General features: G+C 40.1%; 2 protein-coding genes across 9 annotated transcripts in view; one reads left to right on the top strand and one right to left on the bottom strand.

Annotated features, from left to right (window-relative positions):
- Positions 1-1,778: 1,778 nt before the first annotated feature.
- On the top strand, positions 1,779-4,830 carry LOC135459733 (relaxin-3-like). Its single transcript, XM_064736028.1, has 2 exons — positions 1,779-2,067; positions 4,121-4,830. Exons 1-2 carry the CDS (start codon positions 1,851-1,853, stop codon positions 4,486-4,488), a joined length of 585 nt encoding a protein of 194 aa, XP_064592098.1. The 5' UTR covers positions 1,779-1,850; the 3' UTR covers positions 4,489-4,830.
- Positions 4,831-14,732: 9,902 nt separating this feature from the next.
- JAK2 (Janus kinase 2) overlaps positions 14,733-26,107 on the bottom strand; it is an 86,640-nt gene continuing 75,265 nt past the window's right edge. For 7 of the 8 annotated variants that reach the window (XM_064735337.1, XM_064735341.1, XM_064735338.1 and 4 more), the window contains 2 exons: positions 21,087-21,200; positions 14,733-18,926 (listed from right to left, as the gene is read on the bottom strand). In XM_064735337.1, coding sequence (XP_064591407.1) covers positions 18,819-18,926; positions 21,087-21,200 — 222 coding nt within the window. In that variant the 3' untranslated portion in view covers positions 14,733-18,818. The remainder of the gene's footprint in view (positions 18,927-21,086; positions 21,201-26,107) is intronic. The other variant, XM_064735344.1, reaches the window with a different exon arrangement.

Raw genomic sequence — 26,107 nt, 5'->3', positions numbered from 1 at the left:
GCAACACTCTGGATAATGGTGCCTACTGTTGAAGAGGTACTGCTGTTTAAACACTTAAGACTGTACCAAAAAGAAAACTGTCCAAGTTTTGGCTGGGGAAGATTTTAATTTTTTATTTGGCTGAGGTAGATTTTAATTTTTTTGGTAGCTAGTATTGATCTGTGTTTTGGATTTATGCTGAACATGTGGTTAATAATAAGGAGATGTTTTTGTTATTGCTGAACAGATAAGAGCCAAGGCCCTTTCTGCTTTTGGTACTGCCACACTGGTGAGGGGACCAGGGTGCTTGTGAGGAGATACAGCCAGGACAGATGACCCAAAATGACTAAAGGGATATCATGCTGGTATATGAAGTGGGGGGAAATGGAAGAAGGAGAAAGAAGCCATGGCATTTGGAGCCACGGCATTTGTCTTCCCAAGATGGCTGAATGCCTGTCTGCCCACAGGAAGCACTGAATCAATTCCTATTTTTCATTGCTTTCGTGTGCAGGTTTTGCTTTCTCTATTAAACTGCCGTGACTTTTCTCACTTTTCTAAGTCTTTCCCCAGTCACATTAATGCAGGAATTAGTGAGCAGCTGCATGGGGCATGGTGGCTGGCTCAGGTTAAACACAACTTTGCTCACTATTGTAGCCCTCCATAGCCTTGTTCTAGATCCAGATCAGAGTAAAACACGCAAGTCCTCCTTGAAAAGGAGAGTGGAGTCTGTAACTTCTCTGCCAGCACAAGTGAATCATACACCTTTGTACACTACTCTGCAGATGTATGTCTTCTCTGTGCTCTCCTTCAGGATTGAGTTTTGAGAGTTTTTTATAAGCCAACAATACTCAAGGGATTGAAAGCATAGCCTTCGCATGAAAGGATCTACAGACAACAGCTTCAAAGGATTATAAGAGAGATGAACTTTTCTGGTTCTTCACAGTATGACTTCTTATAAAAGATGACAGCAACCACTTCTTGTCCTGTCGGACTGGGGAAAAAAACCAAATAACAACAAAGCCAACAAACAAATCCAGAAGTAAAGTTTACTTTCACAGGGTGCATAGCTCTGCGTGGAGTCCAAAGACCACCACTCTTGTCAGCAAGAGCCTGCTGGGCTCTTCAGGAGACACACAGATGTGGAGCTCCAAATCTCTAGGATGCCCACACTGGAGCCAGGGTATCTGACACTTAGATGCCTATGGCTGCCACTGAACTCAGGCCTCCAGTACAACAAACCTGAGAGGAACCCAGGCTTTGAAATCCCCCTTCAATCCCCCCACTTCCTTGAAAGGGCATTTCTTTTACTACACTTGTTTCTGTCTTTTTATGTCAAGACAACATTTTTAGGACACAGACGTAGTTATGGAGATTCTACACCTACCATGGAAAAAACAGTCGAAATTAAGTTTTTCACGTTTTCAAAGCAACACGAAAGGGCATCGGCACTGCTACCTGGCCACAAACAGGCCCAGAGCCGGCTGAGGCCCAGAGCTGGCTGAGGCCCAGAGCCGGGGCGTCTCCGGGTAGGTGAGGGCCGGGAGTCCGAGGAGGGAGGCCGAAGGTGAGGTACGGCGGCGTGAAGAGCCGGGACAGCTAGCAAGGGCAGAAAGAGGGCAAAACGCTGCCCGAGGGCCCCTCGACGGCTGTTGCAGGCACAGGGACGGCCCAGCGGGAGATGACAGCCGCGGCAGCGGGGAAGGGGAGGGGGCCGGGGCCGGGGCCGGGGCCGGGGCGGTGACTCAGCGCCGCTCACAGCGCATAAAAGGCGGGCGGCGGGCAGCGGCGGGGCTGGGCTGGCCGCCGCGGTCGGGGGCGTTGTGGCGGCCGTCGGGTCTGCTGGGAACGCGCCCGCGGGACACGACGGCGCGATGGGGATGGCCAAGCTGCGAGTGCTGTGCGCCGCCGTGGCACTGCTGTGCGCGGCACCCCCGGGGTACCCCGGCGCCGTGCTGCCCGCGGGCGAGGGGGACGGGTACGGGGTGAAGCTGTGCGGCCGCGAGTTCATCCGCGCCGTCATCTTCACCTGCGGCGGGTCCCGCTGGAAGCGGCTCTCCCTGCTGGCGGTGGAGCCGGCGCCCGCGGCCGGTGAGTGTCCCAGGAGCGAGCAGAGCGGCAGGCGGCTGTCGAGGCGCTTCGCTCGCCGCCGAGCCACGGGGCTGCGAGGAGGGATGGAGAGAACGGGAGGGAATGGGGAAGGGTGAGCGCCCCGCAGCGCCTCTGGCTCCTCCCGCCCTGAGCCGTTGAGGGAAGGTCCCCGTCCCTCTCTCGCTTTCCCTCTAGATCCTAGTTGGCATTTCCGAGACTTTTGGAAGGACGCCCTGAGATTCAAAGGGAAGGGGACGGCAGGCGCTGGGGCATTATTTGCAGGGATAATCCGCAAAGTTTTTGGTCAGTTCGGAGATGCTGCGCAGGGCTGCCGGCCGCAGAGGAGCTTCTGCTACAAAATCCCGCAAAATCCCTCTTCTCCCCTCTCTTGGCCGCGTAGGCAGGTCTGTTGCGCCCTGGGGAGCGGTGGGGAATGCTTGTCGCTATGGCCTCTCTCCCTTCCTAAGGCTCCGTAATTGCCGGGGCGGCGGAACGAAGTGGGGCTCCCGGCGGGGTTTCCCTCCGGACGGGAGCCCTGGCGCCGCGCTGCCCGTCGGAGCTGCCGGGATGCGCGGGAGCGCACGGACGGGGCATCGCGCCCATGTTACCGCTCCCCGGTGCTTCCCTGCATCGGAGAGTCGGCACGCTGGGGAGCACGCACTCTGGTGCTCCGGGTTACAGTCTTTGGGCTGTGCTCTCAAGCTGCGCTAAATGTAACAGTAATTTTAAGTGATTAATTTATGTTTGTATTTTGAATACTGAAAAATAACGTTTTTTAAAAGGACAGAAGTTGTAGTTATGACTAAAACGTGCAATGGAAGAGATTATTTTCTTCTGATTATACACACTTTAGTGAAATAACCTAAGACTTCAGGCAGCAAATGAAGCCAGTATTCTGGGAATTTTTGTCACTTTTTTTCTACAACAGGTTGAGTAAAAGATAAAAGTAACCTTTGTAATTAAACCAAATTACTTACATGCAGCCTCTGTGGGAGTTATGTCATTTCCCCACAAATTTTGCTTTCCTTTTTGTGAACAGCAGTCACTAAGGAGCCTCTGCTATGCTGCATGAAGTCTAACTAGAAGACTTCACCCCAAAAGACTATTAAATGGCAGTCACTGTCTAATTACTAAAGTAACTACAGCAACTTTTATTACTCAGGCTGCTGTTCTATCTGAAAGTTAGGTTCTATATACTAATTAGCCTTATTTAAGTAAATACAAAAGTTGCTGGATATTCTCATGTTCTTTCAGCTTTCTGAAACAAAAAAGTGTATTAACAGCATTAAGATCACAAGACAAAGACTTGTTTCGGATTCTTTTAAAATTAGGAATTGAAGATGTTTTTCTTCACATTAGCTGAAGTAAGCAATGCCACTTGCCTTGCAGAAGTAAAATCAGGAGAAACAGTGTAAGGTGAAAGGAAGTAGGGCTTTATTTTTGAGAACACTTTAGTCAGTGAGATGAAGAATGTTTCATAAGTAAATTCTGCAAGCCCCTGATATGCCTTGAGAAATGAAGGAAATGAGAGGAAAGCATCAGTTTAAATTAGCTATAGAAAAATGCAATCTAGGACTCAGTTTACATACAATCTTTGCTTATTTAGTCCTTTCTACATTTGTTCTTCACATGATGCTACTTTGTGTGATTGTGCACAGGAGAGGAGGGGTGTGATCTAATGCATCCAACAAGACACAACTCTGTGGTGTTTCTGGATACTTGCCTTTACAACAAAATTCTGTTTCTGTGGAAAAATTGAGACTTCTCCATCAATAAAACTGCAGTTGTGACAGGATGCCTTTACTTCAGTTACAGTTGTTTCTGTGCATTCTGCATGTCTAACAAGAGGTGTATAGACTTTAAAACACAGATTCTGCTAAAAGTAAGCTACAAGTAAATCATGGTGGGGAGACTCTCAAGTACTGGGGCAGTTCTCCTACATAATAGTGTTCCATTTAAAACTGAATGGGTTTTGTGGCTGTTTGTTAGAGCTGTGTAATCCTTTTGATGCTCCTACAGTCTGAATTTAAGATAAGTTTTCTCTTTAAAACAGATTCTGCACAAACAGCAAGTAACAAACTACTGGGAAGCTTCAACCTGCAATCAGTTTTGGATCCTGAAGTGGAGCAGCTGCAGAGAAGCAGCCCATTTCTTGGATGGGAGACGTTTAAGGACTTGTATAGTTTAAATTACTATAATGAATATGTACCTGTGGCAGGTGACTTGAAAAAGCTTGTTCGCCAGGTAGAGGAAGCTGTTCAGAAGGACAGAGGGGGAAAAGGAAATGCAAATCCTGTGGAATCAAGCAGCTACCTTTGGGCCAGGTATCCCAGAAGAAAACGGGAGTCTCTGGGTTTGGCAGGAATGTGTTGCAAATGGGGCTGTACAAAAGCTGAAATTAGTACTATATGCAGAGTTTAAAATCCTCTCTACACTTATGCATGAAATCAGTGTTTGTTGCAGTACTACTTGATTGATTACTTCATGGAGGAAGAAAACACTTGCTGTATTTTATCTTGTCTATATGTGCCAGTCAATATAGCTGGTTTTCTTTAAAAAAAACCCAAAACCAACAAAACAAACAAAACATAAATGTAATTGCAATGAGTTTGTTTTGCTGCAGTAACTTCTAATCTATATTTTTTACTAAGTCTTTTCATTTTAATGTTGAGCCTTTACACTTATATTACGAATGTATTATATCTTTGTAACACTTTAAGAAGAACTTCAATATTTCAATAAAATGTAATTATACTAAGTGTTGCCAAATTATTGTTCCTCTGTCAAAATAATGAATATAGAATCATAGGATGGCTTTTGTTGGAAGGGACTCTAAAGATCACCCAGTTCCATCCCCCCCTGACATAGGCAGAGACCCCTTCCCCTGGATGAAGTTGTTCAGAGCCCCATCCAACTTTGGCCTTTAATACTGCCAGGGATGGGGCATCCACAGCTTCTCTGGGCAATCTGTTCCAGAGTCTCACCTCATAGAGAACAATTTCTTCCTCAATATCTATCCTAAATTCTCCCTCTTTTAGTTTGAACCCCTTATTTCTACTGCTACTAATGAAGAGTTCCACCAGCTTCCTTGTAACATCCAACAATAATAAAATGGGATTCATGGTACAAAGCTGTAGAGGAAGAATATTTTGCCACTTGAAATCCCACTTGACACTGACCCAGCTTGCTGATTATTTTGACCCCATGTTCCATTTCCTTGTAGTTGCAGGATTGTTTTTATGCAGTGTTATCTTTATAGAGACTACTGCAACACAACATTTGCAGCCTGCATTTTTTTTATATTGATGTCTAGGCTTAAATAGTTAGAGTGTTAACACTTCAGTCATTCCTTGTTTACTTTACTTCCCCATTTTTTCCCTACTGCTGCTGAGAGTGCTCGATGTGCATCAAGTAACTTGCTGTACAGACACTCAGACATCTTTCTGTGCATTCTTAAAGTATGCTGGTCTACACTAATTCGGATTTTCTTCAAAGTTGCTAATTGGTACTGTATTTATGAATAGCTGATTTATTCCTTGTAGTTTCTAATCCTTTTGCCTTCCAGCAAAGAAAGGATTAGTTTTTCTCGGCTGTAAAAAAGTTATATTTCTAGCAATATGGTTCCTGAGGTGAGGGTTTTGGTTTTCCTGACCTCTGTGTGATTCTCAAGGTAACTTTGCACCAGCAGTTGACTCAGAGTATGCTTCAGGGCTTAGGCTGTGTGGTTGATGCCTTTGGCTTTGTTCTTCAAATTATCTTTTGACAAGTATTCATTGATTAGACTACTGCTCTCTGCAATTATTGCATATTTTGAATAGCCTTTTCTTAAGATATTATAGTTACTGCAGGAATTAGGCATCTATCAATCCTTTTTATTTTTTTAAGACATGAGTTTAATTCAGTAGAGATTGGGCAGAATGGACATTCAGTATGAATGCTGTTATCTTCCACGTGAAAAGAACCATCTCTTCTGTCCTTGTAGCAATATTTATGAAGAAATGAGTTGTCTTCTTAAATGTCTTAGTTGTAGTGACTCCAAGATGCTTTTTGCCACTCTGAGTGGAAACAGCAACTGTGTGACATTCTGCTGTAGTTTGGGTGGGTTTGGTTTTGCAACAGATTAGCTAAATGTCTATAGCCTGGCTTCCAGAAACTTCTCTTCACAGATAGTTTTGGGGTTGGGTTTTGATTAGGATTTCCTAGAAGATTACAGGAGGAGTTTGAGGGGAAGTACTCCTTATTTTTGAGCAGTTTCAAGAATTTTTGGAGTTAAGATTACTTAGTAGTAAGGTGAGGAATAAGAGGTAAATAGAATCCCTACAAAAAGCCACAATATGAGAATTCCATGTGAGAAGAAAGTGAAAATTCTCCTGTATGCATTTGTCTTGCTAGAAAACTGTCTCCCAAGCTTTTGAAAAGGAATATTGGAGAAGGTGAATGGTTATAGCCAGTAAATGGTTACAGCAGACTTGAGTGAAACAAAGATGTAGTTAAAACCTTAAATTTGTGAGTTGAATGGAACAATCTGGAGTTTAACTTGCTGGGTTAGATGTAAGCCATTGGTAAAACTATAAATAGTGTAAGTGAAAATAGTGTTTGAGTGGAAGTGTTTCAGGGTGAGATGGGATTATAAATAGAAAAATCAGACTGATATAAACAGGCTTTTCTCAGAGGCATGAGTCAACCCAGAGAAAAGGTGTAATTTGTGTTTTCATTTGGTTTCTCTAATAGGCCTTGTCATAGTCTGTAACAACTTTACCAGGCAGGCCATAGCAAAGGCAAAGGCACAGACAAAAGTCTGTGTTTTATAGTAAGAAAATATTTGTGTACGTATTACAGTGTGCAAATGGTTTCCTTTTCCCTTTCCTTTCCTTTCCTTTCCTTTCCTTTCCTTTCCTTTCCTTTCCTTTCCTTTCCTTTCCTTTCCTTTCCTTTCCTTTCCTTTCCTTTCCTTTCCTTTCCTTTCCTTTCCTTTCCTTTCCTTTCCTTTCCTTTCCTTTCCTTTCCTTTCCTTTCCTTTCCTTTCCTTTCCTTTCCTTTCCTTTCCTTTCCTTTCCTTTCCTTTCCTTTCCTTTCCTTTCTTCCTTTCCTTTCCTTTCCTTTCCTTTCCTTTCCTTTCCTTTCCTTTCCTTTCCTTTCCTTTCTTTCCTTCTTTCCTTTCCTTTCCTTTCCTTTCCTTTCCTTTCCTTTTCCTTTCCTTTTCCTTTCCTTTCCTTTCCTTTCCTTTCCTTTCCTTTCCTTTCCTTTCCCTTTCCTTTCCTCTTTCCTTTCCTTTCCTTTCCTTTCCTTTCCTTTTTCCTTTCCTTTCCTTTCCTTTCCTTTCCTTTCCTTTCCTTTCCTTTCCTTTTCCTTTCCTTTCCTTTCCTTTCCTTTCCTTTCCTTTCCTTTCCTTTCCTTTCCTTTCCTTTCCTTTTCCTTTCCTTTCCTTTCCTTTCCTTTCCTTCTTTCCTTTCCTTTCCTTTCCTTTCCTTTCCTTTCCTTTCCTTTCCTTTCTTCCTTTCCTTTCCTTTCCTTTCCTTTCCTTTTTTCCTTTCCTTTCCTTCTTTCCTTTCCTTTCCTTTCTTTCTTTCCTTTCCTTTCCTTTCCTTTCCTTTTCCTTTCCCTTCCCTTCCTCCTTCCCTTCCTTCCCTTCCCTTCCCTTCCCTTCCCTTTCCCCTCCCTTCCCCTCCCTTCCCTCTCCCATGACACTAGGCTGTATTTTCTAATGGTTTCTTTGCCATGTAGCCAAAAGTGACAATTATGTGTCACTCAATTGAACAGCTCTTGAGGATGCCATCTGCCTGCTGCTCGTGTCACTTGGTGTCCAGAGGTACTTTTTTAACAGGAGAAACAAGGCTTTTGTGTAAAATGAGGTGTCTGACTATTTGGGTGGGGAAAGCAAACACACTTTGAAGCAAACATACTTTGGAGCAGACAGCTCAGAATGTAAAGTAATGATTGAGCTGGGTACTGATCCAGATAGCAGAGAGCAGGGACACTGCTGAAAGTGCCTCTGGGAGTGCTGCCATGTGTATCCAGCAGCATAAACATGAGGACCACAGTGTAAGGGATCACATTCTGCTTACCATCACAACTGTTCAGAAACAGACACTTTTTAATGAGGAAAAAATTGAGGTTTTTTCCAACATTTCTTTCACACACAAATTAGATATTGAGGAAAACATTGTTTTAGCAACTTGCTGCTTACAGAAATTCCCAAAGTCCTGTTGATTAAATCTTAGTATACAGGAAGTGTCCAATTTCTGGATAATCTATTGAGATGTGTGAGCCAACTTCTGAACAGCTGTTTGTAGTTGATGAGCACAAAGAGGTATACCAGCACATTCCAATATCAGTGCTGCCATTTGTGTCTGCATGAGTGTATTCTGAATGTTTTGGGGAATTTTTTTCACTACGGGGGTAGTCTGATTCAGGTCTGACTATGACCTACTAGAACACTGCCCAAAGACATGGGAATAATTCAGAGCAGTATGTAATAACAGGTTTCCCAGCTCTGTTCCCTGCTATTTCCTTGTTTTAAATCTGATGGAAAACTCTTAATGCAATTATGCAATGTGTTGATTGCCGTATAGCTAGAGCCCAGTACCTCAAGTAGTGATGATATGTAAGAACAAAGATTGCTAAATGTGCTACAGAGAACTGTGTAGCAAGTCCCAGGGACTTGAAAGATACATCTCCCTCCTAACTCTAGTCCTGTTTGGCCAATTCTTTATTTTGTCAGTTGTTTAAACCATAGAGGAAAATGTCCAGATTCATGAGTTACTGAAGATGTGCTGTCCATTTTTTTTTCTTTTTTAGCCTCCACTTGCAGGCAGGAAAAACACTGACATTTATTTTTGCCTTCTGGCCGAGCTGGAGACAGACCTAGAGTTAGCACTCCTGATACTACAGTGTTTCCTACTCAGCTGGCAGTAGAGAAATGACTGTAGAAAATGACAACTCATTTCCTGCTCAGCAAATGGAACATGGATAGATATGTATCCCATCTCCTGCTCTGCAGTCACTCACCTGTATAAGCAATTAGCTCAAAGGGGGTTCTTTCCTAATTTTTGCCACACTGCCACCGCACATTGAATGAAGTCTATTCACACAGCTTACATGTATCTTGGGAACAAACACCTGGGAAACCTGGGCTCAAACCAATGAGCAAACTTAGTCTAACTGGGTGTGAGTGCAGAGAGTCAAGAGGGCACCCATCAGCTCTCTGGAGATGCCCACTATGGAGGGGCTTTGATCCCAGCTGTGGAAGTATCTGGCCACACCTGGTCAGTCTGGGAAATTCCTTAACACAATAATCTCTTAAAATTTATCTTTGAGTCTAAATTTAACTATAAACTTAGATTACAGATAAACTAAATTAGTTGACCTGAATAGATGGTTGGAGATCCAAAAGATCCCCATGACACAGTCCACTGCTGTCAATGAAGAGACCATCAGGAAGCAAGGCTCTTTACGGCAGTATGTGGGGAGAAGATGAGAGAAAATACTGATAAAGTGAAATATGGAGGCACAGGCTGGAGATGAAAAGAAGCCTTCAGCCCACAAGGGTAATTTTGGCAGCAAGGCCATGACCCAGAGAAGTTGCCCCTAGTTTTGAGGAATTTTCAGGCCTGTCAGGGTAATGCCTGAAGGAGCCTGGTCTGACCCTGCAGCTGAACATACCATGGCAAAGTGTGGGACAGGAGCCTCACCCAGCATGCTTTCCTCTGAGATTTCTCCTTCAGGAATGCTGACCTGATACAAAACAGTAATTGATATAAAGACTTAGATGTGGAAGGAAGTATTTTCCTGGTGTGGTCTTGAGGGAGCTAAACTGACACATCTTAGTTAATTATATACAAATATTTATTCATTGTATGATATTGTTCATTACATACTAGCAGATAACTAGCATTTATGTATCTATACTTACACTATAATTAGTTTATTACATAGGAATAGGACAAGGACAAGGAAGAGGACAGGAAACAAAAGGTTTAATGTCTTAAATAATATTTAAAATCATGTCTTAATTGGCATGCTAGAGACTTGGTTGGATAGTGGACACAGGCATGTATGACCCCTTCAGAAAAGATCTTTAACACTAAAAGGGTATTTCCAGGATGTTTATTCTTAGACCCGAAGAGCTTTTGGAAACTGGAGTGACTAAACATTTCTCAGTAAAAAGGATATTGCTGTTATGCAGGGGAGTATGGTAGGCTGCAAATAAAGTTGTTAATGGAGATGAGTCTTTCTCTGTGTGATCAAAGGACTTAACAGAAAAACGTCATACTATTGGGAAATTTAAATTACCATTTTGATGAGAAAGTGATACAAAAGGACACAAACTACATAGAAAATTCAGGAAAGGTGTTGAAGCACTCTGCAGAAGATGGAGAAAACAACTGGAAGAAAGTGTGCTACTTAAGAAAAGATCTAGCTGAGAATGTGGACATAGTGGGCACCATAAGAAAAGAATTTACCAACATAGAGTAGCTACAAGGATTAAAAGTATTTCCCTGATTTTAATTCATCACATTATTAGTCACTTACCAAGGATCTGTTGTTGATTAATGATCTGCCTCAGGTATGGCAGGATCTGTCAGTGTCAGGTAAGGAATCTGAAATCCCAAGAACTGTCCCTACTCTGGGGGGCAGTCATCTGTTGCACAGTCCAGCTGCAGTTCAGGCAGAGCTGCAGCTGGGTCCGTCCTGATGGTGGTACCTATTGAGTGAAGTAGTTGGCTGCTGGTGAACAGTAGAGGCTAGACAGATGCCTTAATTTTAGCTGTGGTGTCCTGTTCCCTGCGTTGGATTACATGCATTCTTAGGTTTGGAACACCATTTGAAATCTGGAATATTTTCCAGACCACCTTTATGCCCTTTTATGAGAGCCAGGGCTTGTTAAGCTAGGTGTTTGCCTCCCCCAGGCTTAGACTCCAAAATTGGTAATAGTTATCTGTGGGAATTCAAAGAGGATGAGAGAGGTTTCCAGTGGTAGGAAAAAAAATATAAACTGTGCAAGACTGGACAGAAAACTACAGATCAGAATTTAGTCTAATTCAAAGGGCAAGAGGAAATGTAGCAAACAATCAAGTGAACAATATGAGTACTTATAAGATGATGAAGAGCCATCAACATGGATTAAAAAAATCAAATCAAATATTGTAATTAGATGTTACATTTCTTGCTATCAAAACTTATAGTATTCATAATTAAACCAGGGTAAGACAGAACAAACTTAATTACTAGAAAAGATTCATTCTGTCAGATCCTCTTTGAATCATGTTTCAGCTATTTAACAAAGGTGTGTTTTCAAGGCAGAGAGACAGATAATCTGAATTCACAGCATCTTCCCTTTGGTATAGTATTATTTGACATTTCTATTAATTGCTTACATGGAGTGAGACAGTGAAGTTGCAGAAACTGGCAAACCGATGCAGAGGAATTTACAAAATGTATTGAGAGGAAGGGACTGGAATTACATTGGAAGGCTTCAATCTGGTCTTCAAAAATTAGGGAAATTACTTCCTAAGTTTAGGAACAATCAAAATCTTTTGCTATCAAAACATTCTTTTAAACGGCAATGTCTTTGGCTGGCTTTGCTGGCACACAAATGGAGAGAAAGGACCCTTATGGAAGTCCTTTTTTCTTGAAGACTGAAGTCAAGCTTAAATTCAGCCTTAAACGTTACTTGGGATCTTCTCAGAGGTACTTTCAGAGTTAAGAATCTGCTTATTTGTAAGCGCCACACTCCCCATGCAAAAGCTGCTGTATGCAGACTAGATGTTAAGGCTGATTTACCTTTTTCATTTATAGATCAGTATCTTTGAGAAGAAGCCAGAGCTAAAAGTGACCTGATAGTTAGAAAAGTCCATTGATCTGACCAGATGTAGCTCAGGAAACACATCCAACATCCACATTTAATAGTTGCCTTTTTCAACTGCTCTTGATGTAATTGTTTAGCTTTTTGTCGCTTTATTGTTCTTGTTAGTTAAACTCAATAACAGATTAATTATTGCTAAGAGAAGTTCTTGTTGGGGAGAAATTACTGCAATTTTAAATGCATTGCAATACCCTTAAGCTAGATACTCAGATAAATTTAACTATTTTAAATAATTGATTTGTTAACATTAAATTTCTTAATGAAGTCTTCTAAAAGTTATGTGAAATTTGTTCTATACAATGTAAAGACCAAAGCTAAAATGACTTGTCTAGGTTCAGTAGAAGAGGAGACAAGATTATAGTGTCAAAGTGAAATCACTTATACAATTACATTTGTTGGACACTTATTCTTTTTTTAAGAAGACAGTAGTATGATTCAGCTGTATTACAGAGGAGATGAAACAAAACGATAATTTTCTTTCCCCATGCAACATTCTACCAGATATCAACCAGATAAAATTGATTGTATATATTTAAAACATTTGTACTGATCACATACTTTGAACTTAAACAGAATTTTTTTGCTACTCTTGTTTAGGTAGTCTGATTTATGGCAGTTCTGATACAACTCTGCAATGGTATGTTTTTTTCTCCTGACATGTTTAATCTAGCTTTTGATTCTCTTCACATTTCCATTTCTTCTGAGAGTCACATCCAGTGTGTTGGACCCTGGCTACTATTTATTGGACGCTGCTCATTACTAGACAGTGCCCTCAGGGAGGAGGAGGAAAGCAGACCAGAAGGCACTGTGGCCACTCAAACTGCAGCTGAGTCAGGGGAGTAACCCCTGCTGGTAGCAGCTGCCCCTGTACACAAGAAATTCAAAACCAAATCACTTTACTTTGTGAGGGATGAAGAGGAAGCAGAACGCTCACCACAAGAGGAAGAGGCAGGGCCAGAGATAATTATGCAATCCCCACCCCTCGGTGAGCTACAAGGCATAGGAAAAAATGTCAACCACCGAGAGGGCAGGCTCTGTTGGTCTGTTTGCTCCAAAGATTTTTATTGTGGCACATGGTATGAAACCAGATGGTAGTAAAGCCAAGGAACTGGGATCCCTGTCACAGAATTTGGGCAATGACAAGGGGATTGGGAAGAGGACAGAAACTCTTAGCCTCCAGAGGTGATTTCTGTCAAATGGGAGGGAAAGGTGTTCTTTGAAGGAAGACTAGTACACAAAAGGGTGTTCGCTGCTGTGAACAAAAAAATCATCTCACAAAGATAGTGCCCAAAAGTAGTAAGGTGCAGAAAGCTCACACAGCTTTATGTCCCTTCCCTCCACCAGTCTGAAAACAACTAAGAGCTGGAATAAAACAAACTTGGAAGATAGATCATCCATGTTGCACTGCTCATCTCTATTTTTTTTTTCTGGATTGCTGAGCTCAGCTGTGTTTGGCACTGTTCCCCAGGCTTATCTTGGTCCCAAGTGCAGCACCAGTGGGGCTTGGTTTGGCTCAGCTGGAGCTTTGGGCTCTGCATGGCTGCTTCTGCTCTGCCAGAGCCAGGGTATTCAGTCCACTGGGCCCAAAAGAACAGAGAAAGGACCAGGGTGACAGAGCAGGGCTGAGTGCACCAGGTGATCCTGACACCTTCTTGGCTAGGGAGAGCCAAGGTGGTACACTTCCCCTTCTTGCTGATGCTTGGCTTTTCCTGCTGATACCATATCCTCATTGGTATGTGTGTGGTTTGCAGTAAACCGTGTTGTCACACCCACACAGCACTGAGAACTCCATCCCCACTCCCTGTAACCAGGGCACTGTGAATGTGTGCTGCAGCCCAGCAGATCAAGCAGGTAAACCCCTGTGGTATGGTGGATGATGTCAAAAGAAAAATATGGGGGGAGGCAGTCTGCAGATCACCCAAACCTGCCAAGGCAAGCACTATGTGGTTACAAATAGTGGCACAGCCACCGGATGGCTGGAGAGGCGCCCTGTGCCTCCTGCCACCAGCTGGAACTACACCTTGGCCCTTGAGAAACATGTCCTGTTGGGACATGGCACCCCTGAGAGAAGTCAGCTGGACAGTGGGACTCATTTCAAAAACAACCTCATAGACATCTGGACGAGAGAGCATGGTATTGAGTGGGTGCCCTGCCCAAACAAAACCTCCGTATACTATGGAAAGGAGTAAAGTCCCTGTGTGCCATACGGGGAATGTGTAAGGGAAAACTGGACTAGTGCTGCCTCAAGCAAAGGCAACTCATCTGTGAGACTGGTTTTGCTCAAGGACACAGGTATGATGGTTGATAACACCAAGGGACCAGTTGTGTATTTGACAAAAGCATTCAACTCGGTTCAAGGTAAATGATGGTAATTTTCATTAAAAGTGGTGGTAATTTTCCCATAAGTTAAGCAAAGTCAAATGGAAAGATTATAAAGTAATGAAAATCAAGACATCAGAATTTCTAACAAAATTAAGGTGGTGTAAGGCACTTCTGTCTTAGAGACTTGCATCTCTTTAAATACTGAGAACAAAAGGAAGTGTTTCTTTATCCCAAATTAATTTTCTCAGTGAAAATCTTAATTAAAAAAAGAGATTAAAAGCCCTCAGTAGGTAACACCTTTACTTTGGTACATCTAAGTTTCTTCCAGTAGATAAATGCTTAATATGTCTATTCTAGGAAGACTGGAAAGTTGTATGTGCTGTATTCTACCTCATCAAATGGAACGGCTGCCTTCAGCAGTGATTTAAATACCAGTAACAAATTTTAGTGTGCAAAAGAAAATGTTGGCAGGCATGTGTCATCCATTGTATTCAGTTTATTTATTTTCACTATCCAAATGCAAAAAGAAACACACAGTTAAGTTTCAGGTATGGATACACAGTTTTCTAAAAATATCCCTTTCATGTTCTCTTGACTAAACCATGTGTTCAAATGTTTACATTTCAATCATAAGTGGCAGGTATCTTTTCCTCCCTGCTCCCTACCACCAAGGGACTTTTTCTACTTTAATATAAAGTACTGTAAACCTCTTATTCAAAAAGAAAAATTCAGAACAAAACTTCTTAATCAAACATCTGTTCAGAATTGTTGTCTGGCATGGCACAACATTATTAGTTTATTTTGGTATAGTAATGATTGAAATTTTTTCAGCCAGGTTAGGTGTCTCTGAATATTTCAGACTTAAGGCAGGCAATACACAGTTGAGAAATATATTAGCACATATTTGTCACAATATGGCATTTTCAGTAGAAAAATCTATCAGTTTTTCATAATTAATAGGGCATTTCACATTTCAGAAAGCTTCTCCCATGCTGAACATCATCCTTCTTCCTTTAGTCTTGTTCTTCTATACCTCTGCTTGTGCTCTCAGAACTCTCAAACACCTGGAGGTGTTTGTGATCCTACATTCCTGAAAAGCTTGCTCTCTTTACTCAAGAATTACATTTCTTCATACTTAATATAGTAACATCTTTTCCCATACATTTCAGGGCAGCTGGTCAACATCTTAACTAAATGCAACAATTAAAAATTTAATTTTGGGGAAAAAATATAATTCTTACATATACTTTCACAGTTGTATTCATCAGCACATTTAACAACAATTAGCTATGGAAGCTTTTAACCAGTACTAGAACTTGACAAGAACATGTGTTTCTTTTCCTGAAAATTCATTTCTCCTCTGGCTTACTACATGACTGTTGCAAGTTTGTGGAATACTGTGTGGAATATATTTAAAAACTAACTTTGAAACTTAACATATTTATACCGATAGACAACAAATCAATACTACACAACACAATACTTGATTGCAGAGATTCTATAAGATACATTGTGCACTTATTAAAAAATTCTTTCACTTCCAATGTAAGTGCAAAGCAGTAGTTAATATTTTAATTCTACACTGTAGTAGCAGTCATGTATGCATAAACCAGCACTTTTTCTATCAACAAAATCAAACAGCATGTTGGGTAGCATAATGATTACACTAATGTATTACAAATGCAATGCCAACTGAAGACATTTTCTAAAACAAAGTACTTAGTCTATTAATACAAATGCCATGTAAAAATATGACATTATCAATGCTACTGTAGATCTGAGAGCTTTCAAAATAAAAAATACAGTGTTTTTTGGTGGTGGTGTTGTTTTGTTGGGTTTTTTTTTAAAGGTTACACAATTGGCAGTAGCAAATTCAGCAAAATCACTACATTTACATCCTCAACAGCTTTTTGAGAAAGCCACCAGGTCTGCTCTGGGACCTAAATATTGACACTGCACATACATCTCTATAGACTATACATCTCCCAAGTCCTAAGCACTACTTGGTCCTATTCTCCCAGCTAAGAACATTAATCCTAAATGCTCAAGCCCTTGGCACAGGCCTCTGGCTGTTAAAGACTGTCTCTGGCCAACAGCACACAGTTACACTGCAGTGTAAAGATACGGCTTTCTCTCAAAACGATATAGTACTAAAGTAAAAAAAAACAAAACCAGAACAAAACACAGATCAAAACCAAAACACTCCACAAGACACTTAAAAATAATCCTTGAATTCACCACTACATTTATGCAATCAAATAGACTATGTAAATAGTCAAACTGTAGTAGAACAAGAAAAAGACCTTTAATTCACTTGAAAAATTAACAGACTGGAAGATTTCTTCATTGCATTACACAAACTTCCCTGAGATTTTTACATAAATTATGTTTAGTCTACTATGTATTTGAAACCAGTGAGCTACTGAGTGTCATACACTGCAAATGTTACATAATTCCTGCATATGTTATTCAGCTAAAATGCTGTCTTGATACTTTAAAGCTTTATCTCCTTTGTTACAAAAATACACATACACAGAACTGAGACTACAAATGCAAAGACATCTTTTGCACAGAATTTCAAATCCTCAAAGCAATGTATAGAAATTGAGAAAACATGTTAAGTTGAACATAGCACTTCAAAGTTCTTTGCAGCTTAAAAACTGACTGTGAAATTGTTTTGAAAAATCATCTATGCAAATGCTTGGTGGCAAGAACACTAACAGAAATAGTTTTAAATGCAATAGGCAGAGAGAAAGTTGATGCTGCTCTCCACATTTAGCACTCTCTTATACTATAAAATAGTAATTTTGAAGGAGTGACTGTGGGAGAGAAACATCACAGTGGTACAAAATACTGCTATACTGGCACTGTATTACACCAAGTAAGGATGTTTTCGTTTTGTTTTGGTTTTTTAGTTTTTTTTAAAAGCTGAGGTTCTTCAATTTCTGATAAGATGGATGTAGTTCACCACAAATATTAAGGAGGCTCCACAGTGAAAGTAACCTCTATTTCACTAACTCACTGCCACAAATTTTAAAAACTAACACTTCATTTTAAATATAAATCTGGATGTCAGGTCAGTTTGCCAAGCTGTATATCCCCTTAACTGAACTTCTCTCAGCAGAAGTCCAAAAAGAACCAGCATTATACTTTGCAAACAATAATGCTTAAGTAAAAACAAACAAACAAACAAGATTATTTGAACTAAAAATAAACAAACTCTGCAATGATACTGCTTTGACATATGAGATTATCCCCAAGTATTTTGCCTCAAGGCAAAACGAAGCATTCTCTTCTCCAAAATTTTTTGTTGCTTATTTCAAAAGCTGAATTATACAGCATTCAGGTAGCTCTGATCTCCTTCCAGTTCTCAGTAACTGGAATCCTGTCCTTGCCCTATGGTGAGTGTGAGCAATTGCACTTGTGACTCCTTCCAAACAGTCTCATGTTGGGTATTTCCACAGAAATAAATACGCTTGGGCCACTTCAATATAGAACAGGCTTGATGTGGTTGTGACTGGCCATATCAGATACTGAGATGTAAGTATTCTTTTTCTGTGCTGGAAGGAAGATATTTACATGATCATCTTAACAGCAAAGTGAGGAATTGAGAAAGTGAGGGCATTTTTTACATTTTTAATCCTGCTTTGAAAGTTTCAATTCATTCACTTATGACTCCATGAAAATTACAAGTATGGAAAGAAAAAAAGAGCAGCATTTAAAAGCAGTATACTTAGCTTTTCCTTATTTACATTGAAGACACTGCCTTGTGTAAAATAAATTCCCTTCTATGTGTTATCACTGTATCTTCAGTACTATAAAGGCAATCTAATACTCATCAAGAGGAGTAAGAATAAAAGGATAACATCTTTGCTTTTTCATTTTTAAATTAAAATTTTTGCATGAATTAGTAAGTTGTCTGTCTCTCCCAGTAAAGCGCAATTTGCTCCCTGTCTCTCAAAATACTTACAGCACATCACACAGCTACATCTCTTTGGATATACTGCTGGCTGATAACTGATTCAGACAGGCACAGCAAACCACTACTGTTTCGTTACACAGAGAAGCCAGTTCTGCATCAACAATGAAAAAATCATGAAACTGTATTAATAGACAAAAGTCTTTGTGCAACACACAAAACAGGGTGCCTAGTCACTATTTCTCAGTGTAAAAGTATTTCTAGAAGTCTTTTCTGGGCATCTCTACTTCAACAAAGAAATACATTGGTTTTTTATCTGTTAGTTTCATCACATTTTAAGTCACCTCTTTTTTGTACTGCCAAGTAAGGCAAATAATGGTGTTGCTGAATGACCATCCACTTTTAAATTTAGAAAAATAATTTCTTTCCCTATTGAGAATTTCAGCATGTTCTCATAGTAACAAATATATCCTGATAAAAAAGGCCTAGCAGGATTCTCAGTATGCAGATTGAAACAGGGTATTTGCCACACAGATTTTACTTCCAGCAAGGATAAGATGTGTGCATATGTACATATGTCAAATATACACAGCTGACCAAGTACATTTTGTTCTGCATTCCAACTCATCCTCTGAAGGAGTTTTTTCATCCACCCATGTTTTCCCTTATATGATCCACTCGCTGAGCAAGATCCCGAAAGGTAGGGCGCTGGGCAACATTATTGTTCCAGCATTCTTTCATGATAGCGTAAATCTGGGTAAGAAAAAAAAGGTAGTAGGTAAACGGATACCATACATATTTACTTGAAACTGGACTAAAGAACATCCAGCTTAACTTTATGCTTCCAAACAACAGCTGCAGAAGAGTGTACCTGAACTCTTGCCCAGTGACAGCAAGAACCTAGGATAGATGGCTCTGCAAAAACTCTTATAATAAAAGACAATTTTTTAAAAGTTAGCATGAAAATTAATTCAGCTGCTTTTTGAAACTTTTACAAGACCTATGTTACTTTGATAAGTTTTTTTATTTTTTCTTGCTCTTTTTTTTGAGAAGCTCAAAAATGCTTTAACATAACAAGCACCAGTATGACCAGAAATCAGATTTACAAGAACAGTAATTCTAAATAAGACTTCCCCTGAGAAGTTACCATATATTTCTCCAGAATTTGTATACTAAATTCTTAATTATTCTTCATATATAATCAGAAATAAGCAAAAAAAAAAAGGTTACTGTGCAAACTGAACCAACATTGAAAGATATTTCTGCTACAGTAGTTACATGGCAACAGTTTTCCTTTTGCCCAAAGATGTACCAGATACCTGGTCTCATACAACTTGCCAAGCTCTTCACCTGTACTCTTCTCATTCATTCAATCCAGATTGTTATTACTAATTTCTCATACTTTCAACAGTTTTCCACATATTGCTTAAGAACAGTCTGTACAGCTACCAGGAAAAAAATTAGAAACTGTTCCTTATCTTTCAGCAGATTTGAAACACCTGCATTGACCAAGCTGCTTTAGAACCAAGTCTCAAGCAGCTTGTAAGCTGCAAGATAAGCTGCTGTAAGCTACAGGTATCTGGAAGATTTATTATCTGTGATGACTGGCCTTCCAGGATCAAAAGGGGATGAATACAGTTTCTGACAGAGACATTTCCATCTTGCTTTGATAGCTGGAGAAATGTCAGACACTGAAACCTTTGCGTTAGTTAAAATACAGTTTCAGTAAAACAGATTTATTATCTTATACATATGACATTCAGGTTATCTACAAAAAGCCAAACCTTTCCAATTCAACAGTTGCTGTACTCGTACATAAAATGCAAGAAAGGTTCTTCAAAGACGTCTCTTTCTACTCTCTATACATTTTTTCCTCCCCAATGGCTTCCTGCCTCACTTGTACCATTCTTTTTCTCCTCCATTAGATCACTTGACCCTGATGTTTTCTCTTTCACTAGTTTTCACTGTATTATTTCTTGACCTATTGCCAAGTGTGCTTGACTTTAAAGGGATGCAGCAATTAATCTGAGCTGGCAATTACATATGTAAAAAACAACAACCCATAACTATTTTCCTTCCATTTTTTCATTACTGACTCACCTACACAGCCCAACCAGGTCAGTTTGACTGAACCAGGCTTTGTGCACCCTGCTCTGAACAACAGAATACTAGAAGACTTAAGAGTGGTATGAAAAGATTTTTAAAAGCATCTGGTGTATAAATAAAACCAGAAGAACACTGAATTAATTTATGTGCTCTGAAGACAGCTCTACAGCTGTACTTTAGTATCTACAAAGAACATGAAGACTCTGAACATAGAAAATCTGATTCATATACTTAACTGTGCCTACTGTCTGCAAGTTGAAAATGCTTGATGGTGAATAATATACATTATAAATATGAGCCTTCCACACTTGAGAAAGGAACAGTAACAGAAAGGCAGTAATCAAGATAAGAAGCTCTTTACATCCTGGAATTAAATGTGAAAAACTTTAGGTGGAGATTAAGATTTTTTTGCTGAATATTACAAATTTAAAAAAAAATCCAAAGTTCACAGCTTTGAATGAGAATCTCTACACGGGACTTACACAGAACAAGTTATATATACACTAATCTTGTTACCTTCACATGAGTATCTTTTTGAAATAGAAGTGTGAGTGCCCAAGTACAGCAGTCCCACTTAATTATTCAGCAAGACTACAGTCTTGCTCCTGAGGGAGTACAAGCTAAAGAATCAAAAAACCCCAAAAGATTATACTCATCATGAAACTGATAAAATTACAGCACAGCCATTCCACTTGAATAAGTACTTTAGTGGTCCAAGCAGAACAAAATGTAAGTTTTGCACTTGCAGGTACTCATGCTAACTGAGCACCCTTCACACTACAGTAACATTTTAACACAGTACATCACCTCATCAGGGCATCCATCTGGTCTCGGCAGTCGTCCATTATTCTTCAAAAGCTCTATCAAATGAAATACAATCATCTGCCCTTGTTTATCATTGCCAATCATGCGCATGAATTCCTGAAACAAAAGGCCAATTGTAATATATAATCTTCAGAGGAAAAAAAGATGCTGCAATATTCTTACCAAGCAAAATTATTTAATAAGAATAATTTATATATATATTATATGTAATAAAGAATGACTTGAATAGCACATAACAATGATCAAATTATAAATTACATGTCTAGAGAATATATCAATAATTACAGATCTTTTGTGTGTGTAAAATTAAATAATGATATGGAATAGAATAAAATGGAATGATACATACACAATTTAAAGCAGTAGGTGAAAAATCTTTTAAAATGTTGATCATCATCTGATGATTTGACTACCCTGGATAAAGAGAAGACTGAGGTTTTAAATTACTTCTATGCTTGAGTCCTCAAAGGCAAGTGTTCCAGGCACACTGCCCAAGTAGAGGAAGGCAGATGGAGGAACTGAAAGAATGAAGACCCTAAGACCACTGTAGGAGAGGGTCATGAGCATCTAAGGAAACTGAATGTGCAGAAGTCTGTGGGACCTGATGAAATTTATTCAAGGGTCCTGAGGGAGTTGGCAGATGAAGTTGTTAAGGTGACATTTGTGATGACTGGAAAGAGGGAAAGATAACCCTAATTTTTGAAAAGGGTAAAGTGAAAGACACAGTGAACAACAAGCTAGTCAGTTTCACCTCTGCCAGGCAAGATCATGGAGCCAATTCTCCTGCACATCATGCTAAGGCATATGGAAAACAAAGAAGTGACTGGAAACAAACAACATGGCTTTACTAAGGGCACAAATTTCTTTCCTGAGAAATCTAGTAATCTTCTAAGATGGACCTAACTAGACTTATACAAAGTTTGGCACTGTCCCACATGACATCCTTGTCTCTAAACGGGAGAGACATGGGTTTGAGGGATGGGTGCCTCAGCGGATAAAGACCTGGCTGGAAGGCTGCACCCAGAGCTGTGGTCAATGGCTCACTGTCCACAGGGAGAGCAGAGATGGGTGATGTCCCTGAGGCTCAGCACCAGGGCCCAAACTGCTCAACATCTCTGCAGGGGACATGGACAGTGGGACCGAGGGCACCTTCAGATGTTCCCTGGCCGCGGCCTGCGCGGGCAGCCACGTCCTGCAGGGAAGGGCCCCATCCTGAGGGACCTGGGCAGGCTGGAGAGCTGGGCCCATGCAAACCTCATGATGTTCAGCAAGGAGAAGCAAAAGGTTCTGCACATGGGCCACAGCAATCCTGGACACACCTGTAGGCTGGGAGGGGATGTGATTGAAAGCAGCCCTGTGGAAAAGAACTTTCACGGTTGGTGAAAAACTCCATGTGACCCAGCCATGGGCACTGGCAGCCCAGAAAAGCCAAACTTGTCCTGGGCTGCATCCAGAGCAGGGTGGGCAGCAGGGCAGGGAGGGGATTCTGCCCCTCTGCCCTGCTCAGACCCCACCTGCAGAGCTGCATCAGCTCTGGGCTCCCAGCACAGGAGGAACATGGACCTGTTGGAGCGAGTACAGAGAAGGGCATGAGGCTGATAAGAGGACTGGAGCATTTCCTCATGAGGACAGACTGAGGAAGTTGTGTCTGTTCTGCCTGGAGAAGAGAAAGTTGTGTGGAGTCCTCACAGCAACTTCCAGGATCTGAAGGGGGCCTACAGCAAAGGTGGAGAGGGGGAGAGGGACTCTTAATCAGGAACTGCAGTGATAGGACAAAGAGTAAGGGGTACAAACTGAAAGGAGAGAAACAAAGGTAATTAGGAAGAAATTCTTTTACTGTAAGGATGGTGAGACACTGGAAGAGGTTGCCCAGAGAAGCTGGGGCTGCCCCATCCCTGGGGGGGTTCAAAGCTGGGCTGAGGGCTCTGAGTAACTTCATCTAGTGGGAGGTGTCTCTGTCCATGGCAGGGAGGATTGGGGCGAGATGATCTTTAATGTCCCTTCCAATACATAACATTCTGTGCTTCTGTAATTAATTAGTTTTAAAAGGATTAAACTCACAGTTGATTCTAAAGAGCTCTGTGGAACACTAAAAGAACTAATGCTTTGAAAAATGCTAAATAGAAAACAGATATTGTCATGCTGATGTATAAAAAATGGTTAGCAGGACTAATCAGTAACAACACAGCAGAAAAATTAGTATAATTAAAGCCAGAAAAAATGGCTTAGATAAACCTTGCTCTCCAAAAAACCAAAATAACCCAAAAAGCAGATGAAAACTTCACTCAGACTGCCAGACATCCAAAGTAAATGAGGATGTTGTATTAACTGAAATAAATTTCTAAGCACAACATAAAGGATTTTTTATTTTTCCTCCAATGCTTCGAAATTTCTTTAATGATCCTTGACATGAAAGTGTGAAACACCCATTGGCTGAATGTGTAAATGGCCAGGTTTTGAAAACAATATAAAAGTATAAAGACTACAAGAGTTGAACAGACCACTTTGGTTAAATTTACCAAATTACCTTTTCTTGATGCATACCAATAGGATAACCAACCTGATGAAGTGGTGAATGCACATGTAGAATTGATTCATTGAAAGAATAGTCCACTTGTGCTCCTAACTTACTCTATCACTTTTCATTTCACAATCCTTCTGAAGAACTCTAGGGGTCTTTATGTTCTTATGCTGGAAGAACTGTTCTGAGTTCTTCCTTGAAACCTCTGATAGCTCATGTATGGAATTACTGAGAGGTCTACTGAGGCCAGTGCAGAGGTATCCTCCAAATGCATTTCTGCCTATCATCACTATTCGGCTCTCAAAACCAGATTTGCCAGGACTGACAGTTCTAGCCAAGGGTGAGGCCAGCTACAGTAAATACAGAAGCCTGAACTCTCCTCTGTTATGTCCATGGTTACTGCTAGGTGAAAATAAGATCATGTATCTTATTTTCAATTGGAGGATAATAGTATCTTTTTTCACCCACTGTAAATTTGTCTTCAGACACCTGTCAGCAGTCTGCAAAAGGCCACTCCTTTTTTTCCTTGAACTTTGCTAAGTTACTAACTTGGGTTCTGCTAACATAAAACACCTTAAGTTCCTTATGTAAGTTAACTTAATTTCTATGTATGTGTTTGGCTCAGCCTTAAATTTGGAACAACATTAAAAATAAAGGTCATGCAATGGTTGCAGCTGGGATAACTCTTCCCAAAGGATCAGAAAGAACAACCTATAACAAGAGATTTTAAAATATTTTTCAAACAGAAGTTACAGAATGACTAAGATATGCACAGACTATGAAGTAATTTTCAGATCTTCTTTCTTTCTTATGGCTTGATACCAGTTACCTTTTAGTTACTGCTTCAGACTGGATGCTGTCTCAAACACTAAGGTATCTCCAGAAAAGGATCAGTAAACATTAACCTATTGAGGCACATGACAGTCTAGGAAATTTAAATAAACAAATTCTCTGAGATTTATTAATATATTTCTTACAGCTGGTGGGCTTTTGCTTTTGTCAATATAGGTGAAGAGTTCATACAGACCACACCAAAGCTCCCCACATTGAGGCCACAGAAAATTTGCTTTCTGTCAGAGATTCTGGAGCATACCTGCAACACACAGTACAAGGAAAATTGCTCTCTGCAACACGTGCCATTTTGATTTTGAAACATGTGTTTTAGTAAGACAGTTTTCTTTTTCATGAGTAAGTGTTCTTTATTCATTGATATTAGTATGTTTTATTTCCTGTTTGTACCTTCAAATTTCTAATACTCCTTTAAATAATAGTTAATTGGTTTTGAAACCAAATCACCTTAAACAAACACAAGTTGGTGATAACTATAACCAAGTTTTATTTTTTTTCCCAAAAAGGTTGTAGATATATTTCTTATTTGTAGTTTCAAGTAGTAGGAAATTTTATGTGATTAGACCCGCAAAGAAAGACAATTACGCCTTCCATCGCTTTCAGTGAACTGTGTTGCAGATACTTTTGGGAACTAAACTGTACTTTTTCCAATAACACCTACTAAGATGCCATTTTGTATAATTTATTCTTTAGGTAAACAGTGCTCTGAGTCAGAATTAAAATACAGACTAAAAACTGCATGTATGGAATGCCATTTTCTCTGGGGTGTATCCAACTGATCTCGCTGGAAGACATGAATTTACAGTTTCTAAGGAAGTAGAATACCTAAAAACTTGAAAGAATTAGGAAAATGGGCCATTTTAGATACCTTTATATCTGAATATGTTTTCTGTTGGATGCTAATTTTTTTTAAATATGTATTTTTTGATTTTTATTTTGGGTGTTTTCCTGGGTTTTAAAAAAATATGTTGAAAAGTTTTGTTGCCACCTGTGAAGTGAAATATATGCAAGTGACTTTCACATGCTGGAAAACTGACGCGAGCTTGCAAGTAAGAATTCCACAAAAATGCAAAATGAATTGGCTGAAGGGTAAAACTGAAAACATGCCATGATTTCACATACCAAAGAAGACTTACCAAAATATAGGACTTTCACCAGGTTCTTTCACTTGTGTATTCTTTGTCTTGTGGCAAAACTTTTGTCAATCCAAAATCTCCAATTTTTAAATCTGTTCTCATTCTCCACCAAGATATTTCTTGTTGCTAAATCTCGGTGAACATATCTTTTTGTTCCTAGATACTCCATGCCCTAGGTGTAGAGGTTACAAACAGAACAGGAAAAGAGTTATTTTTACCACTACATAGGTGCACTTTCCCTAAGGGGATGAATTAACCTCAAAGTTAAAACTAAAACCAGGTTTGTCTTCTCCGAGTCCAAGCTCAGTGAATTCCATTTAACAGGAGGGAGACAGATAACCACCTGTCAGAGCCAAGTACTTTTTTGATTATGTAGCTGGATAAATGCTACTGCTCCTTTCTGTGCCCAAAGGCAGTTGGCTGGTGATATGTAGAAGGAAAAAATTTGGGCTAAGCTAGACAATCCAAAGCACATGAGAAGATTGTCCAACATATCC

This window comes from Zonotrichia leucophrys, chromosome Z (genome assembly GCF_028769735.1).
Source record: "Zonotrichia leucophrys gambelii isolate GWCS_2022_RI chromosome Z, RI_Zleu_2.0, whole genome shotgun sequence".
Classification (NCBI taxonomy): Eukaryota; Metazoa; Chordata; class Aves; order Passeriformes; family Passerellidae; genus Zonotrichia; species Zonotrichia leucophrys.
Note: the sequence above shows the minus strand (reverse complement) of the source record. Positions and strands in the feature narration are given on the sequence as shown.

Coding starts and splice junctions, on each gene's coding strand:
- LOC135459733 (XM_064736028.1), top strand. CDS start 1,851: ATGGGGATGGCCAAGCTGCGAGTGCTGTGCGCCGCCGTGGCACTGCTG. Junction 2,068..4,120: donor GGAGCCGGCGCCCGCGGCCG/GTGAGTGTCCCA, acceptor TCTTTAAAACAG/ATTCTGCACAAACAGCAAGT.